The sequence below is a fragment of the Malaclemys terrapin genome, chromosome 2 (genome assembly GCF_027887155.1).
Source record: "Malaclemys terrapin pileata isolate rMalTer1 chromosome 2, rMalTer1.hap1, whole genome shotgun sequence".
NCBI classification, from domain to species: Eukaryota; Metazoa; Chordata; order Testudines; family Emydidae; genus Malaclemys; species Malaclemys terrapin.
This window is the reverse complement of record NC_071506.1, coordinates 269,440,938-269,460,032: the sequence shown is the minus strand read 5'-3', so window position 1 is coordinate 269,460,032 and position 19,095 is coordinate 269,440,938. Positions and strand designations below refer to the sequence as shown.

Below are 19,095 nucleotides of genomic sequence, written 5' to 3'. Positions count from 1 at the left end.
GTGTTAGCTTCTGTTTGAGCCCCTGGTGACTTGTTCTCCATCAGCTCCTGTGCCAGAAGACAGCCTTCCTTGTTGCTTTAACATCTGCAAGGAGAGTAAGTGAGCTGCAAGCCTTACTGGCAAAGCCCCATATATGCAGTCACATCCAAAATTTTTGTTGAAAGTGATTTCCCAATGTCACCTTAACCAAGTAACAAACTTACCAGTAGCCTTGCCTAAACCATGCTCAAAGGCAGGTGAACAGCGACTTCATACATTGGATGTGAGACAATTTTATCTAGAGAAGACTATGTCTTTTTGTTCATTACCCTGTGTTGTTGCTATTACCACTGTGTCTAAGTCAGATGCAAACTTTCATTGTTTAAGTAGAGTCCGAGCCCCACCTCCTCTGAGTACCGCTTATGAGTCACTTGAGTGGAATACACATCTGCAACCACTGGAAGAAGAAAAAATGGCTACTACCTGTTGTTCTTTGAGATGGGGATGCAGATGTGTATTCCATGACCCACCCTCCATCGCCTCTGCATCAGAATCTCTACTCTCAAAGTTCAGCGTGGAGGAATTGAGCCAGGGGGTGGGAGGGAGGCATCAGGGCAGCACTGTCTTAAATATCCAGGAGAGGAGCTAAGCGTCAGAGGGCGCAAACACAGCCCCTGTGGGAACTGCTAATCAAAGTTCTCCAGCTTTGGTGTGCTGGGCATGCGCACACCTAAGTGGAATAATGTCTTCACCCACATCTCAAAGAAGAGCAGTTACAGTACAGGTAGGTAACGGTTTTGTCCAACAGGCCTGAAACATAATGCCAATTCTTTCTTTGGGTCTGTACAGAAGTATTTCTAGCACTTTATGAAGATGTAGTTGGTTGAAGCTGGCCTTTAAAATAAGTGTTTATGAAATTCAATGTTTCCCCTTGAAAGTTGCTGTTTTGCACCATGAAAATTGTCCCATTTACCAAGAGGGGTAAAATGCAATCTTAACTGTAACCAAAAGAGCATTGACTTAGTATGTTATCATGACAGCTGTTGTTGGCAGGTTAGCCCAAATGGAACAAAAGAGTGAAATCGAATGGATTGTTGAATAGTCTCTCAAGGGCAGTAGTGGAAGCCCCACCTTCATTAGGTGCAATCAGAACCAAACTGGACAAAGCCACACAAAATATATACCTTAGGGAACAATCTAGTACTAACAGATGAATGAAATAAGCAAGTTGACCTAACAGACATAGGGGATTTCCATTTCTAATAGCTTTTTTTGCAAGGAATGTCAAGTGAATTGTCCAAGATCATTTAGCATGTCGGTGAAGGAGCCCAGAATCTCAATGCTCAGTTCTGTATGCTAACCACTAGAAAATGCTCTCTTCTTAGTTAGACATTGTAATGTAATAAAATATTTTCAACGAAACAGCGTATCATCCCAGATGACAAAATCTAATTTACAATGGTGCCCTACATAGCCATCACTGGTATTAGGTTACAGAACAACAAGGTAATCCATCATGCAGAACTTAAAAGCACAATCAGAGTTCCATACTAAAGGGCACACTTACATATATACACTTCAAATAATGTAACAAGGCAGTTATAAATTAAAATAACCATATTAGAAACTGGGACAGGGAATTTCAATCAGCCGTGGTTCTATTAGAAGATATAGCATAGAACCCTCTTTTCAGTTCTGCAAGAAAGAAAACAGAGCTGCATATTTTTTAGAAATTTCCAAAAATACTATATCTGTTTATTTGGCTGGACACCTGAAATTAAAGGTCTGATTAGGATTCATACAGCTTATGGAACAGCTTGCTCACAGAATATAAATGTGAAATGCATTGCAGTCTGTAATGATGAAATATCTAAAATTAAAAGAAACTTGCAGAGGCATGTGGAGGACATTAAAATAATATATACAGACTAGCCTGGGAGTGCCAGGATAAAAATGAGAGGGAGAATTTTGGATGATAAGACCAGGTCATAGAATTCCATGAAATTGTTCTTGCTGGATCTGATCTATGACTATGTATCATGCATATCAGTTTTGACAGTTATGGATTCTCACAGAAGAACTTTGAAACCTGCAGCATGTCACAAATCCTTCTGATTTCAAAAAGCTGTCTTAGCAGCTCCCGTGAAAAGTGCTTTCAAGCTGTCAGTGCAGCCAAAAGCTATGGACACACTATTAAAATGGACTTCCAGGATCTGTGTCTTAATAAGAATAAAAGCAGATGTACATCCTTAGAAATACCTTAGCATCACGGGTGCTGAAGTATAGTACTTGAGGTTTTACAGAAAATGCTTCATAGATTAATATTGTTATCTATAGGCTATTGGTTTACATATGTTCTTCTTCTAAAATCAAGCTCTTTTACAAAAGAAAAAAAATTGTAAAGCCACTTCCTTGACCTCCTGCAAATCCCTCATTAAAACTTACTTTACCATATATCATACAGCTATGGTTGCTACTGGTGGTGTATTTATTTGGCCATGTTAACTTACAAGCCAATAAAAAAATACACTGTACTAATAATCTGTGCACACAGCTAGCGTATTAAAATAGCTCATATTACTGTTACCCTGATCTCCCTTTCCACCTGTGCCCAGGTTGATTGCTTTTACCTTACTGGTCTGTCTTATCTTAAACCAAAATTATAAGCTCTTAGGAAGAGAAATGGTATTTTACTATGTGGTAGTACAGCGTCTAGCACAATGGTGCTCTGAACTGATTGGAACCTCTCCGCACTACTGTAATACAAACATAAATAAATAAATATTTTTATGTTGAAGAATTGATTGAATTATTTTTCACCCACGCTGAATCAGAATTCTTCCCTGGGTTGCCCTTGTGCATTTCAGAGCAGAACTTGACCCTTAAATGTCTATTATAAGAGATACTGGAAACCTCAAAGATCTTTCGTTAAGTTGACATGGATTGTGCTCCATTTGAGTATGGTAAATGTTCTGCCATTTCTCTACTGACAGATGTTTAAACAAACAATCTGTCTGACGGTGCTTCCATTTGTCTTTTATAGTAACTGTGACTGGAGCCATTTCTAGCTCATTGTGTTGTATTGACCCCCAAGCACTTAATTTCTTAGGCTACTAACTTTAAACACATGTAAGCCTTGAAGCTCAAACAAGGAGACACACATGCTGCTTTTGATGTGTTTGCAGATCACCCAGTGGGCTTCGTGAACACTTCAATCTCTAGTGCTGTCTTCTGGGTTTTGAAGCATTTCATTGCCTTGCCCTTAGAACCTGCCCTGCTGCCCTGGCTTTGCCATTCACTATTAAAAGCCTTAGGGAGGAGTGAAGTAATCTTTCTCCATCCCTGAAGTCTTTGTTGATACCAGTTGACCAGCCTTCACCACCACTGGTGTCTTCTACCTTCAGGGAAGCTGCGAGGGCCGTGCAGCTGTCCTCCTCCCCTATTAATATCTGGTCATCTGCGGGGAAGACCCCCCCTCCTCTCATCATTGGTGCAGGGTAAGAGCATCTCACAAATATGACTCAATGCATCTCCTCACCTACTCCTATAGATAGGGAGCTGAGGCACAGAGACATTAAATTATTCACCTGAGTTTACACAACAGTCAGTGTCAGAGCTGGGAATTCAGACCAGATTTCATGTGACACACTTGCTCTCCTTCCTGCAGCCTCTGCCTCCAGGGGCTATACTAGAGATTCCAGAAGTCCTTCTGCGGCTCTGACCCGATTTGACAGCTCTCCCACCTCCTCTGGTGCGAAGTAGAGGGGGAGCAGCTAGCCAGTGCTCCTGAAATCCCAGAGAATAGTTGGAGGCCTGAGGGTCCCCAACCCCCAAGGTTTTATAGATTCCCAGGCCAGAAGGGACCACTGTGATCATTTAGTCTGACCTCCTGTATAACACAGGCCAGAGAACGTCCCTAAAATAATTCCTAGAGCAGATCTTTTAGAGCAGGGGTGGGCAAACACATTGGGGTTCTGAAACTGTATGGAGGGCCGGTCGTGTATTAAATTGCTCCCTGTAGGAATGTGCTACTTATGGTGTACTACTTACGGCTGCAAGTCCTGGTTCTCTGAGCAGCATGGTAAGGGGTGGGGAGGTTGGATAAGGGGACAGGGAACAGGGGCGGTTGGATAGGCGTGGCAGTCCTGGGGGGCCTGTCAGGGGTCGGGGGTGTGGATAGGGGTTGGGGCAGTTGGGACGGGGAGCAGGGGAGGTTGGATAGGTGGTGGGATCCTGCGGGGGGAGGTTAGGGCGGGGGGTCCTGGGAGGGGGCGGTCAGGGACAAGGAGTGGGGGGGGGTTGGATGGGTCGGGAGTTCTGAAGGGGGCAGTCAGGGAGCAGGAATTGGAAGGGGCGGATAGGGGGCTGGGGAGGCACAGCCTTCCCTACCTGGGTGTAATGTATTAAATTGCTCCCCATAGGAATGTGCTACTTATGGTGTACTACTTACCGCTGCCAATCCTGGTGCTCCGTAAGTAGCATATTCCTACAGGGAGCAATTTAATACACTACATCCCCGGTGGCTCTTGCAGCCGTGCTGCCGGGCAGGAGCTCGCGCCCTGCTGCCCAGAACGCTGGCAGCATGGCGCGCTGAGGCTGCGGGGGAGGGGCCGGGGGCTAGCTTCCCCAGCCGGGAGCTCAAGGGCTGGGCAGGAGGGTCCCTCGGGACGGATGTGGCCCACAGGCCGTAGTTTGCCCACCTCTGTTTTAGAGAAACATCCAACCTTAATTTAAAAATAGTCAGTGATGAAGAATCCACCACGACCCTTGGTAAATTGTTCCACTGATTAATTGCTCTCACCGTTAAAAATGTACGCCTTATTTCCAGTCTGAACTTGTCCAACTTTTTAATTGTGGGTGCCTGGGTGAAGAGAACTAAGGAGACTACTTTTTCCCTTTTTGGAGTTGTGGCAGGGTCTGTGAGGGGCTGGGAAGAAGAGCAGGAAATTTTGCAATGACATCTGTTCTGCTGCTTCAGCCATCTTGGTGGTTTGGCTTTGGATCCAAACTGCATTTGGGCTTTGGTTAACATTCCAAGCACTCATTTTAATACTAGCACTTTCCAGATACCAATCTAAACACCGCCTTTCTTTGCTGAATATGGCTCCAAAGGGACTAAAGTAAGCTATGCAACTATACAATATTCCCTCAGAAACAATCGCATTCCTCCATATTCTCTCCTTGCTAAGGAGCAATTTAGCCACCTACATTCAATTAACATAAATGGGGGTTTCAGAACTAAATCTCAGTATGATGAGTTGTGACTTTGATCTCAGTTAAATTATCAATATGTGATGGATCACATGGAAGATTTGCATGGGACCACCAGTGAAGATGCTAGTGTAAGGCTGGAATTTGTAGCTTATAAAGAAACATAAATCCCATTGAAAATCCCCTCCATCCCACACCTCCATTTTAGAATCAGAGAATATTAGGGTTGGAAGAGATCTCAGGAGCATAGGCGCTGACTTTCCCTGTTCCCGGTGGGTGCTCAACACCCCCCGCCCCTGCACCGCCCTCACCCGGCCCCCATTCTACCCCTTCCCAAAGTCCCTGCCCCCATTCCATCCCCTTCCCCCAAGTCCCTGCCCCACCTCTTCTCCACCTCCTCCCCTGAGCGCACTGTGTCCTCACTCCTCCCACTTCCTCCCAGAAAGTTATAAGCACCGCCAAACAGCTATTAGGTGGCGGGAAGCGCTGGGAGGGAAGGTGAGGAGCGGGAACGCGGCGTGCTGGGGTGGGTGGGGAGAAAGAGGTGAGGAGGGGGGAGCTTGGCTGTTGGTGGGTGCAGAGCACCCACTAATTTTTTCCCATGTGTGCTCAAGGCCCAGAGCATCCACGGAGTTGGCGCCTATGCTCAGGAGGTCATCTAGTCCAATCCCCTGCTCAGAGCAGGACCAACACCAAGTAAATCTTAATCTGGTATATTTCTCTTTCCTACCATGCAAAAAATTGACCATTTTGGTAAAAAAAATAGATAATTGCTGATGTTTTACCTCCATTTTCAAAACTTATTTTTCCCCCGGCTGTCAAATTTAAACAACTATCTTGAAAAGCTAATTGGAAATGCTAGGTGTCAGCAAAAGTCGTGCTCATTAGTATTCAATTTTGTCAGTGAAAACCAATGTTACAATTTTGTTGTAATCTATCTGAAGAAATGATAAGATCTGGCATAATTGTGTCAAATGCATAAAGAACAACACCAGCAGCAGAAGGTATTAATAGAAGCCAGCTGAACATCAAAGGTTGGATTGTTTTGTAGATCCAAAAGAAAAGATACATCAGTGAAGTGCTCATTAAATAATGCATACTCAATCAGCAACAAGCTTTAGAAATGATTGCTAGTTGATCATATAGGTTTATACTGCTGTCTTTGATGGGAGACTAGTAAAGGCAAAGTGACAAGACATTTTCTGTACAATATTTGTGAAATTTCTTTTGTACCCCAAAGAAAAAGCACTTGTGATTCTCTGATGTGCCTCAAGGTGCATTATGGGCAATGATCGGCAAGCTAGTTCCATTCAACAACAACTCTAAATCTGTCACCAAAATAAAACAGCAAGGACCTTTTTCTCTTCATTGTTTTTCATTTTCATGGGCCTCTGTGGGTACGTCTACACTGCAGTTGGATACCCGCGGCTGGCCCGAGCCAGCTGACTTGGGCTTGTGGGGCTTGGGCTAAGGGGCTGTTTAATTGCAATGTAGATGTTCGGGCTCAAGTTGTAGCCCGAGCCCTGGGACCCTCTCACCTCACAGCATCCTAGAGCCTCGGCTCCAGCTCAAGCCTGAACATCTACACCACATTTAAACAGCCCATTAGCCAGAGCTCTGTGACCCCAAGCCAGCCATGGGATTTTAACTGCAGTGTAGATGTATCCTGTGCTTCCAGGTTTCATTCAGGAGTGGAAAAGCCGAAGTACTCGAGACAGACTATAGTCAAAGTATTTGCCTGGAAGTGGGAAGTACTAGAAATCTCGAGACAGCCTGTTCTTCATATGCAGCCAGGGGACCCAATCTTGCTCCAGCTGAACTCAGTGGCAAAACATACATAGAGTTCAGTGCAAGCAGGTTCAGGCCCCAGCTTTGCAGAAATAAGAGTCAGATAGTTAGGTTAAGTGTCTATGAGGATAAGGACCTGGCCCAAGACGTGGCTCTGCCACGGATTTCCTGGATGACCTAGGGCAAGTCACTTAGTGTGCGTAAAGGGGATAATATTTCCCTACCTTCCAGGAGAGGGGTATATGAGGATACATCTGTTAATGTTTGAGTGCCTTTCAGATGCTGCAGTGAGGGAGACCATATATAAATAAGTACATAACAGTTACACAGTTCAACTCAAAAACCTCAGAGGCCCTAACATTTTTGCTCTTGTATGGTTGGCTAAAATAAGTTAACAGAAGATGCTGAAGTGTTTCCTATGGTGTATTAGGTAAGTTATTTCCAGTAGAGATGGGGAAGTATTAATACTACTCTATAAGGCACTGGTAAGACCTCATCTGGAATACTGTGTACAGTTCTGGTCACCCATGTTTAAGAAAGATGAATTCAAACTGGAACAGGTGCAAGAAGGGCTACTAGGATGATCAGGGGTTTGGAGACCCTATTTTATGAGAGGAAACTAAAAGAGCTTAGCTTATTTAGTCTGGCAAATTGTAGGCTGAGAGGCGATCTGATTAAGAACATAAGAACTGCCATACTGGATCAGATCAAAGGTTCATCTAGCCCAGTATCCTGTCTTCTGACAGTGGCCAATGCCAGAATTGTACATTTGGGGTGGGGGTGTTAAATACAAAGGAGGGAGATGAGGTGTGTAAGCTAAAGGACAATGCTGGCACCAACACAGATGGGCTATGAATCATAGAATATCAGGGTTGGAAGGGACCTCAGGAAGTCATCTAGTCTAACCCTCTCCTCAAAGCAGGGCCAATCCCCAGGCAGATTTTTGCCCTAGATCCCTAAATGGCCCCCTCAAGAATTGAACTCACAACCCTGGGTTTAGCAGGCCAATACTCAAACCACTGAGTTATCCTCCCTGGACATTATAAGAAGATTTCTAACTATTAGAGAAGTAAGATTCTTGAATAGCTTCCCCACAGGAGTAGTGGGGATAAACAACTGGTTTTTATATGACAGGGTTACCTGCGATAGCTGGGACTGGACTCGATGATCCTGGAGATCCCTTCTAGTCCTGTGTTCCTATGGTTTTTGATGAATCCTTGTTCAGTATCCCGTTGTGGGATTGCTCACATGCGTAACTGACAGAACAAACAGTGAAAACAGACTGCCGCCAAATGTGTGAAATAAAAAAACTAAAAATTATTTTTCTCTAATCTTTTAGTTACAGTGATTTTATGGAAGGTGTAGTTTGTGACAGTTGTAGGTAAAATATTTTCAGGCAGAAGTGTAATTTTGAAGTTGATGTTGCTCCAAGGTCAGACTGGTAGTTCATGAGAGAGCAGGGTTTAAATTTTGAATCTCCTGACTTCCAATCTTAATTGTTTAATCATTGTTACATAATAACTAGAGGAAGGCTGGTTTTGTGATTAAAGCATTGGATTGGGAATCAGGAGATGCAGGTGTAATTCCTGGCTCTGCACAGAATTCCTGAGTGACCTTGGGCAAGTCTATTAAACTCTCTGTGCCTCAGTTCCCCCATCGATAAAATGGGAATAATAGTATTTCCTTCCTTATACCTTTTGTCTGTCTATTTCGAGTGTAAGCTCTTTGGGGCAGGGGCTGTGTCTTTCTCTGTGTTTGCACAACAACTAGCCCTGTGGGGCCCCGATCTTGCCTCATAATGCAAATAATAAATGATCATGACAACACAGCCTGTATGTGCTGAAACTTTCACTGCTTCTACGGAATTTGTGTGAGCACTTTTCTGGGAAGTATAGAGTCTGCAGAGCAATCTGTTGTTTATTCTGCCAGAAGACTCCTTCATGCAAACTAGTTTGCCAGTTTTAAAAAATAGTTCTTTAGGGAGGAAAAATGAGTCATTAACGCTAAAAACAAGAGAGAGAGTGCAATGGAGCTAGCGAAGTCTGGTTGCAGGGCAGAATGCTGACTTGCTTATACATTTCCCCTGACTATCAATGGGACCTGTTAGTTCAATGTCTTTTCAATTTATTGGAATTTGGGGGCTGATTTGAGAGGGTTTTCAATTTTAAAATATCAGAAATACCAAGAAGTTAGGTCTGTATGGTACTCTCAATAATGCCAAAGCCCAAGCATGTGATCAGGGCTATAACCCTGATCCTTCAGTTGGATCTGTGTAGGCAGACACTTAAACTGGACAGAGACCTGTTGAAGTCAGTGGGCTTCTGTGTGAGTATGAAGGTTTTCCTCCAAATGCAGGATTAGAGCACAAATATGAGGCACACACAGAGAAATAAAAAAGGAGAACAAGAAGCTTAAAATGCCACAAGAGGTACCTCTAACTTGTATGAAAAGTTCCCTGTAACCATGTCAATAATGTAATACAATAAAGAGCCAGAACTCCAGGCTTGTGCTTGGTGGCGATACATTTGGGTAATGTTGCTCATTCAGTTGACAGGGTATACATGTTGGAAATTATAGGGAAAACAGAACATCAACTTCGAATCCTAACCTCAAATTGGAAAATAAATAGCAGCAGTAAAAAATACATAGGGGTAAATCGATTGTTCTGTCGTCTTGTGAGGAAATTGGAAATGCACTCACCTGTGTTGGGCGTTTTGACAAGGAGTGGGAATTGTAGTGCAATAGAAAGAGTAGGATATGAAACAGCACTGCTCAGCCCTGGCTGGTACGATACATTAAAGAGATTCTTATCAGTAGGTTCACAGAATGTCACATATTCAAAAAGTTCTAATTAGTCCACTATATTCGTTACTACAGCTTAAAATTGTTAATACTCTGGTAGGTCCAGTTCAGCAAGAGAACGTGCACTTAGAAGCCTGAGAATGACCAGAAATATTAAAAAACTGAGTTTTCCATAGCCATATTCATGAAGAAGCCCTGATGTCTTTTAAATGAATCAGGCTATTTTGTTGCAGTTAGTTTAAACAGTAATACTTTTTAAAGGGGTTAGATCTGAGAGTGTAGGCTTCTTATAGATCTTCCTCTCCTATGGACTTTTGCTACTTTTTGGCACCCTTTTTCCTGAGGCAGGAAGGAAAAGATGACCTAATCTGATCTCATTGGAAAAGTACCAGAGTTGTCATACTGGATCAGATTGGTCATCTATTCTAGCCCAATGGTTTTCAACCTTTTTTCATTTGCAGACCCCTAAAAATTTTTGAATGGAGGTATGGTCCCTTTTGGAAATCTTAGACAGAGTCTGCAGACCCCCGGGGGTTGAAAACCACTGATCTAGCCCAATATTTTGCCTGCAACAGGGCCCATCACCAGATGCCTCAGAGGAAAGTGCAAGAAATCCTGCAACAGGCTGTTCTGGAATAAATTGCCCATAGCGATATATTCTCCCAGTCCGTATCAAGTAATGGTTTGCTGATGCCTAAATGCATGAAGAATTTTATCCTTCCAGAACTTTTGGGGCAAATCCTGTTCACATTGAAGTCAGTTGCAAAAATCCCACTGACTACAGTGGAGCCAGGATTCCGCCCTTGGCATTTTTTTTTAATCCTTATTATAGTATCTGTGAATGTTTTTGTTATCTTTATAAATAGATGCCCAATTCTTTCAACCCTGCTATAAGAGAGGGTTTCATGTCTTTGATGATACCTGTGCCAGTGAGTTCCATAGGTTAATTATACATGGGGGGCGGGGAATCATTTTATCCATTTTAAATGTTTTGCCTCTCAGTTTCATTCAATGTCCTCTTGTTTTTGAAAAGGGGTGAATAGTAGTGCCCTGTCTACCACCTCTGCACCATTTGTTAGTTTATTATGTCCCACCCCATTGTTCTTCTCCACTCTAGAGTCATTTCAGTCTGTCAGTGTATGGAAGTTTTGAATTGCCTCTGTTCATGCCGCCTGTCTCTGAACCCCCTCGGTTTCTGCTATTTTCTTTTGGGGAATAAATTGACCAGAATGGATTGCAGTATTCCAAATGGAAGCATGTTAATAATATTATAATATGTTCTGCTTTATTTTCCATGCTATTAATTATGCATCTTAACATTTTGCCTGCTTTTTTTTTTTTAACCATTGTGGCAGTTTCCAGAGGCTGTCCACAGTAAAAAAGGTGGATAATTATGCATTTAATGCAGACACATAAATCCCATTGCAGTTGCATGTACACAGAAAAAGGAAAAGGCACCAGTAAATGTAGTGCTTGATTCTACTCCCATTGAACTCAGTGGGAGTCAGATCAAACCATCTAATTGCCATGCGTTATGTTAGAGTTGAAATGTACAGTACTATATAAAGTAAGCATAAAATAGTGTAGAATTAATGTCCATAAAACGTTGTTTCACAAATAATTCTTATCACGTACTGATTAATTCAAAGGAATCTGGTTATTTTAGACATTTCTCTTCTAATGTAAAAAAATTGAAAATATTGTAATTGTATTTCATAAAATCATCTAATATCTCTGTAACCTGGGATATGGAGTAACGTAAAGATATTTCTTTTTGATGGATAGCAAAAGTTCAAAAGCTTTTTCTTAATTTATAAGCTACTTACATAGAAGTCTTCCATGTGCTGCTTCAGTTATGTTTTATCTTGATTATGGTTGACATTTTCAGGGTACAAGGCAATGTAGTGAAGAGGATAATTTTAAATTCTCTATGAGGTGCTGCAGTTTGGCTCTAAATTATATGGAAGTTACTTTAACGTAAAAATGCTGTATTCATTTTCCATTGCAGCTCTCTGGTGCAGTGTGCACACTGATTAGTGTAGCCAAGCTCTGAAAGATGCAAAAAGTGAAGAAATATAAGCATCACTATGCAAAAGGATTGCTACTCAGCTTTGTTTACTTTTCCTGTAGATTTGTTTAAAGGTAAATAACATACAAAGTATGAAAACCACGAGGAGTCCGGTGGCACCTTAAAGACTAACACATTTATTTAACAGATGTTTTTATTTATTTATTAGTCTTTAAGGTGTCACCGGACTCCTCGTTGTTTTTATGGATACAGACTAACAGGCCTACCCCCTGATACTTGATACAAAGTATGGCAAGCCCTTCTGTTTCAATTACTGTGAAACTCTGAGCAAGGAACATGTTGCATCACTTGAATAATTCCTTCTAATCTGGATGTTTGATTGGATGATCTTTGCAGAAAAGAGTAATAAATCTCAGCTAGAGAAGACTAAATAGAGAATCCTCCTATACAATGACAAGGTCCCCAGAATATACTGTGTTCATTACTATTCATCTTATCATAGAAAGGAGGATGTTGTCCGGGAAAAGCTTCCATTAACTTCAGTGAGAGTTGGGGTGGGCCTAACAGTCAAAATCTAAGGCCAAAATTTTCAAACATGGGTTTCTAAACCAATAGTTCCTCCTGTATGTATAAGAGCTGGGAGTCTGGGGGACCCCCATGCTCTCCTGTCACTGGGAAGAGAAGGTGTTGGCAAAGTGCCCAGAGGCCAGCTATAATCTGTCCTTTTCCCTTTTGGGAGGCTCTTCTGTTCAGAAGTGTCGTCATCTAGGTTTGGATATAACCTAGTGTAATGTGCATGCTACCACAATCTAAATAAATAGCCATAATACCTACCACTAATGGTGCACTGCCCCATGTCTTTGGTACTTACAACATCACCGAAACCCCAGACAACTATGAATGTGGCTATCTATCTTAGGTACTTATGTGGCCCCTATTACCTTAGTATCTGAGCATCTCACAGTCTTTAATGCATTTATCCTCACAACACTCCTGTGAGGTAGGGAAGGGCTGTTATCCCCATTTTACAGATGGGGAACTGAGGCACAAAGAGAGTGACTTCCCTTAGGTTGCACTGGAAGTCTGTGGTGGAGCAGGGAATTGAATCCATGTGTCTCAAGTCCTAGGCTAGTAGCATAACTACCGGACTGTCCTGCCTCTCTCGCAGCAGAGATTGGGAGTTGCTAGAAGCTGACGTATCCTGGAGAGAGCTAGGTCTATTGTGGAGAGCAATATAATTTTTTTAAGAACCACTCCTACACACAAGGGAATTGTGGAACAGGTTGAGTGAAGGAAGGGAATTTGTACAACACTCACAACGTACCCTGCCCTGGATCCCCCACCTCTGCCACTGGGACTGCAGAACCTACAGGAGTTCCCACACCCCTAAAGCTGATATAAATGCTGTGCAACAACATTTTTCATTATTAACATTCCTCGGATTGCAGTAGCACCCACGATGTGCTAGTTATTTGACAGACAGGTGAAGACACAGACCTCCTGCCCCCACACACGCACGGTGGCCACAATTTGCTCTCTTTAATGCAAATTAGCTGTAGTCCTTTGGGCTCCTTGCTAGTTTACATTGTATCTAAGCAAAGTTTGGGCACCTCTGGGCTTGACTCTGTAAATCAAGAGTAGCTCCATTGAAGTCAGTGAATGGATTTATACCGATGGCGATGTGATCATAATCAGGTACCCTGGTTTTATGTGGCTTAGTGTTTGATTTGTGTTCAGTTTTCATGACCACAGCAATCACTTTGATTTTTTTTTTTTATTTCATCCATGAGGGAGAGTGCTGGTTTTAGAAGTGTAAAAGAAAAATCCAGTATTCTTCTTGCAGTATGTTATTCTGCTTAGTCCTGACTTTTTGTGTGCATCTAAACTTCAGCATATGCAAAATTGTTAGTTAATATAACAGTCTGTGCTCAGTACCTCTCATTTGTTTTATCTGCATACTAAAAATAAAAAAAAAGCCAGGAGAGAGAGGAGAATTTAATATCTGTCGCAGAATATTTTTACTTTCAGAATATATTAATTGGATGCAGCTCTTTTTAGCTCAAAAGCTCATGTAATCTGGAAAAGAATAAAACAAGGTACAATTTTAGTTCTACTTTTTACCCCAGGCAAACTCACCATAACAGCTGCTGAAATTAAATTAGGATCTATACTTGCTTTTGGCAGCTTTCCAACTCATCTCTAGTTGAAACACTACTGTAATAGGATATGAAACATGAATTGAAAGCAAATATTTTTTCCAGTTCTACCTTTTCATAAGTACAATGTAAGAAATTGCATTTTTGTATCATGGAAAGGATACTTAACATTTGTTCCAATATCATTAAATTTATAAAAATCCCATCCTTAAACGTCCATTAAATGTCATTAACAATTTGTCTTTCCCACTAAATCGCTTTGGTGATACTCCTGTGCCTTGCATCTCTGCAGCCTGGTAGAATGAAGTTTAATAGTATTTTTCAAAGCAAGAGTGTTATTTTTAAAAGGATAAAACTTGTTACAGAGAAAACAAAAAGAAGCCCCAAAACATCCCTTTATTGCATATGACAGTGATACAGGAAACAGAGTGTTTAGTCAGCGATAAGGACAAAGATTGAGGCCAAGGACCAAGATTTTCAAGAATGGGTGCCTACAGTTTTGCTCTCATGTCCATATTTAAATACCTAAATCAGTGGCCTAATTTTCAGAAGGGCCCAGCACTCATCAGGTTCTGTTGACGTAAGTAGAATCTGTGGATGCTTGGTACTTTGAAAACCAGGATACTTAGTTAGGAGCCTAGCTGCAGGCACCATTTTGGCAAGTCTGGCTTGAATTCTTGACTGTTCATAAATCAACGCTGCAAACCTGTACTCATGCCAGTAGCCTTTACTCAGGCAGATACTCCCACTGACTGAGTAGCGCTGCTTGTGTGAGTAAAGGTTTCCAGGGTCAGGCCCCTTGGTCCTGACCAGTCACTGTCATTACAGGAGGACAGACTAGATGATCACAGTGGTCCATTCTGGCCTTGGAATCTATGAATTAAGGATCCCCTGTCACCTTTCTCAAGAGTATGCATATTAATATTCATATCCTGGCCAAATTTCAGTATGGGTAATTACCTTCTAACAACCCAAAATTACCCGGTAATTTCAATAGGATGTGGCAGGAGATTTCACAGCCCTTTCAATGTGGGCCACATGTTAATAGAGAGATTGTCTTGTGGGCCACCTTCCAACCCACTAGTAAACATACAATGCACTTCCCCTCCTATTCAGGAGCACATGTCATTCTTGTAGCATCTACAGACGGACCTTGCATTGTAATCATTCTTTTAAAAGTATTTAATACACCATCAGCTATCTTTTAAGGAAACACATTCATCTGCAAACATGGAGAACCAGCCTTCTATGACCAGTCAGGTCTCCACACTGCAAAACATTCTGCAGACCACCAGTGGTCTATGCACCATGTTTCAGAAACTACTGGGAGGATATGGTATTTTTCACTTCTTGACCTTAAGCTGCAGATCATAGCTGTTTAACTGCCATAATTCAATATCTAAAGTGATGACAATATTTTAGTAATGAGAGAAGAAATACTTGTTTGTCAGGCCAGACCCTCAACAGGTTCTATTCAAGTCAATGGAACTATACTAACTTAAATCAGCTGAGGAGTTTGCAGTATAGTTGATAAAAGGCTTTGGGATCCTTTTTGTTAAAAGTTGCTGTAGAAATGTGATCTATCACCATGCACTGCTGATTGTTGTGAAGGCAATGCACTATTTTATAATGAACTCCCTGCTTAACCATGTTCTCTTTTCCTTTTCCCTTCAAATTAGATATTTATCTTTGAGAATAACATCTATTACTGTGCTCATGTGGGGAAACAAGCCATCCGAGTGGTCTCCACTGGAAAGGAAGGTGTTATTTTCAATGGCCTCAACGACTGGCTGTATGAAGGTAGGACACAATATTGAAGGCTGACGTTAGTTATGCGTTTAAGCTCTAGATTTGCAGTATAGGGTAAAATTAGAAGTGAAACATTTGAGTTCTCAGGACTATGGCCCATTAGTTGGAAATTCAGCTGTTCCAACACTTATCTTAAGTGCTGAACTGGGAATAATGTGAGAGGATGTAAGAATTGTATTTTCCAGGGCTTCCCCCTTGTTTCAAGGGTGATAAATCACAGGGTGTTAATAAACAGAATTGTTTCATTATGTAATGGCACCTGCAATAACTCAAGGTTTCCATCAGAAGTGCTTATTTTTTAATCACAGTAAGTGGCAGACGTGTGTGTGGGGAAGGGGTTGGGGGGCTAAGGGTGAGAAGTTAACAAAAAAACTGCTCTGATTTAAACTTCTAAAACCAGGTGCTCTGGCCCTTTTGTACCGGGCAGGTAGCTAGACCAGGTAGCACAAAGAAGCTGGGAGCTGTGCAGAACTCGGTAGCTAAGAATTTCCCTGGCATGGGGAAGTCCACAGCTGGCACAGAACCAGTGCAGTTGACTCCTACTCCACATAATGGTCCTGTAAGGGCAGGAGGGCCATAGCTAATACAATGTTGTGCATCTGCTATTCTCAGCTGGCAGATGTCCCCTTGTGTGCCACTGCTAGGTGGCATAGTGTAGAGCAGCCCCTAGGCTATTCTACACTGTGTCAAAGCTAAGGCTGGTAAGGAACTGGCCTCAAGAACCAGAAAACTAAAACCAGCCCTTTTGCAGTCATCACTCCCAAAGACTCAGGGCCCTCAATTATTCACACACATCAGTGGAAGTGTTTGCTACCTGTTTGTCATTGTTTTTGATGTTTAAATGTACGTTGAAGCTGAAATACTTATGCATCACAGAATACTTAATATTTTCCCTGTAATGGGACAAGGTGGGTGAGGTAATAACTTTTATTGTACCAAATTCTGTTGGTGAGAGAGACAAGCTTTCGAGCTTACACAGAGCTCTGTGTCTCTCTAATACCTGAAGATAAACATGGCTACAATGACACAGCATACAACATTTTCCCTGTAAAGCATTTTGCAGTTAGTCGGAGTGGCTGATGGGATGTTGCGAAATGCTAATTTAATCTAATTTTTGCTAAAGAAATGAGGTTTCCTTGTTGTGACTCTGTAGGTCAAGTGTACATGTCAGTATCTCTGTTTTGCTGATAAACAGCATTTAGTACATAAGGTCTTCTCAGAGTGTGCTGCATACAGGGCATAATGCTGACAGAAAGAGTTTATCATGTCAGTGAACTTCAAGTGATCAAGCTAGTACACAGTGATGTACTAATGTTGTGTTGTGCTGAAACACATTTTTATTCAATTACTGGATTGCTCAGCTTATTTCTTAGATGACATTGACTTTCAGTTTTGTCCTTTGTAAAAAAATGTCATGTTAAAGCCGTGTTAATTTACTGATTAAAATAAGTGATTCTTTGATCAAATCCAATGTAAATATACAGGGCCTGATTCTACAACCCTTACACTGAATAGCACTTACAAAATAAGTAACCCCATTGAAAGTGCTGCTCAGTGTGAGTAAGGGTTGCAGAATCAGGTCCACAGTATCCATTTATTTCTTGGTAATTTCATTGTTATATGATGATCATACTTAAGCCTTTTGTCTGTGATGCTAACAGTGTCACAGACTATGTGGCTGAAAACAGCTGACATTTGAATAATAGAGTGACCAGTCCCCACGAGAAGGGTAGAGAAGTATCCAAAGCAAAACCCCAGATACAAACACCCCCTGAGTTTTGAGGTGGAGTTCAGAATCGGAGTTTTGCAGGTTGGACCTGTCTCTCTGGCCTAGCTCATAGGCCCCACACTCCTCAGGGAATTGTGAGCAGGAGAACCAGGAAGCAGAGAGCTCTGTAAACCTTTGGAGCTCTGGATGGCCTCTAGTTCCCAGCTGGTCTCCATAAGTGAGCTCCCTTCCACATCGCAGCATCCCCCAGGCTTTCTAACTTGATTCCCAGTCTTCCCATGAGCCTGATGTGGTCTCCACTAGGTTCTACAGATTTAAAAAGTCTGTAGGAGGCAACACTGGGACTGGAAGTAGGAATCAAGATATTGATTGCTGGGGAGCAGAGAACTGTTGACTGGGTGAAACCAAATGGACAGTAAGCAAGCAGGAGGGCTACAGGATTTGGTGTGGCCCCAAGGCAAGGCTGTGGAGCTCAGGAGCCATGTAGGCACACTGAATTTGGGGTCGGTGGGAAGTCCAGAGGAACTTAGGAGCTCAGTAGTGCTAAAGGAATCACCAGGACCAGTGGAAGTTGGAGTCCAGGAATGAAATCCTGGCCCTATTGAAGTCAATGGGAGTTTTAACATCAGTTTCAGTGGAGCCAGGATTTACCCTAGCTGCCTGCATTGTGCTGTGTTGTTATATCCCAGCTGATGGCGGCCACCTTCCCACTATTAATATGTGCTCTGTGGTACTGCCTCTCTCTAAGAATGAGCCAAACCAAAACCTTCAATCCAAACATGCCTGATTGAGAAGCTAATTGAAATCTGGGCAAAGATCTAACTTTTGCTTCTCAGGATCATCTCTTAGTGCTCTGCCTTTTTCATGGGTTCCTATAGCAATGTCTCCCCAACCTCACCTGTGTAGACAGACCTGATATTCATACCATATTCATAGTTGTTTGTGCTGTTAACATCTCAGCAAGTTCTTGGGTGGATTCTGAACATATTCAAAGATCTCGCTCCATTTATGCAAATATATGCACCATATAGTCAGAGAATGAGCTACAGTGAAGGCTGCAGTATTGGCATAACGAATGAGAGTGTTTTCCTTTTCTCTTTTGTGTTCTTGTTGTCATTGATGTTTATGACCTCTGATAATGTTAGCAGCTGAGGCTCTATTGAGCAGTTATTTGGGTTACGGTTACAATTTATGACCTATTTAGTACCTTCTCCAAATGCAATACAAAAAACTTCCCAAATTTCAAATTTAAAGAGTAGGATTATAAAAACCTTTTACAGGTAGTCTGTAACTATGTGCTATCAAAATCCCTACTGTCCTTTCTCAGAGCTGTTTTTCATATTAGGCTATGCAAATTACAGCCCCAGCAGTGCTATCTATTGGTGTGCCCCTGCTACTGGTTAATACAAATGACAGCCCCCAGAGGGACCATTTTTCTTCATAACATGATTGCTTTTGTCACGATAAAATAGGTATTATTAGTATTAATCAGATGGTTTTGGTAAATCCAGAAGCAGAAGCAGCTTTAGAGTGGATGTGAAGGGTTTTTTTTCCCCCTATAAACATGCAGAAATTCATTGTGATTCACATTA

At 42.0% G+C, this 19,095-nt stretch overlaps 1 protein-coding gene across 7 annotated transcripts in view; it reads left to right on the top strand.

Annotated features, from left to right (window-relative positions):
* The window catches only part of DPP6 (dipeptidyl peptidase like 6), a 767,813-nt gene that overhangs the window by 615,688 nt on the left and 133,030 nt on the right, over positions 1-19,095 (top strand). For all 7 annotated transcript variants that reach the window (XM_054021141.1, XM_054021143.1, XM_054021139.1 and 4 more), the window contains exon 8: positions 15,645-15,765. In XM_054021141.1, coding sequence (XP_053877116.1) covers positions 15,645-15,765 — 121 coding nt within the window. The remainder of the gene's footprint in view (positions 1-15,644; positions 15,766-19,095) is intronic.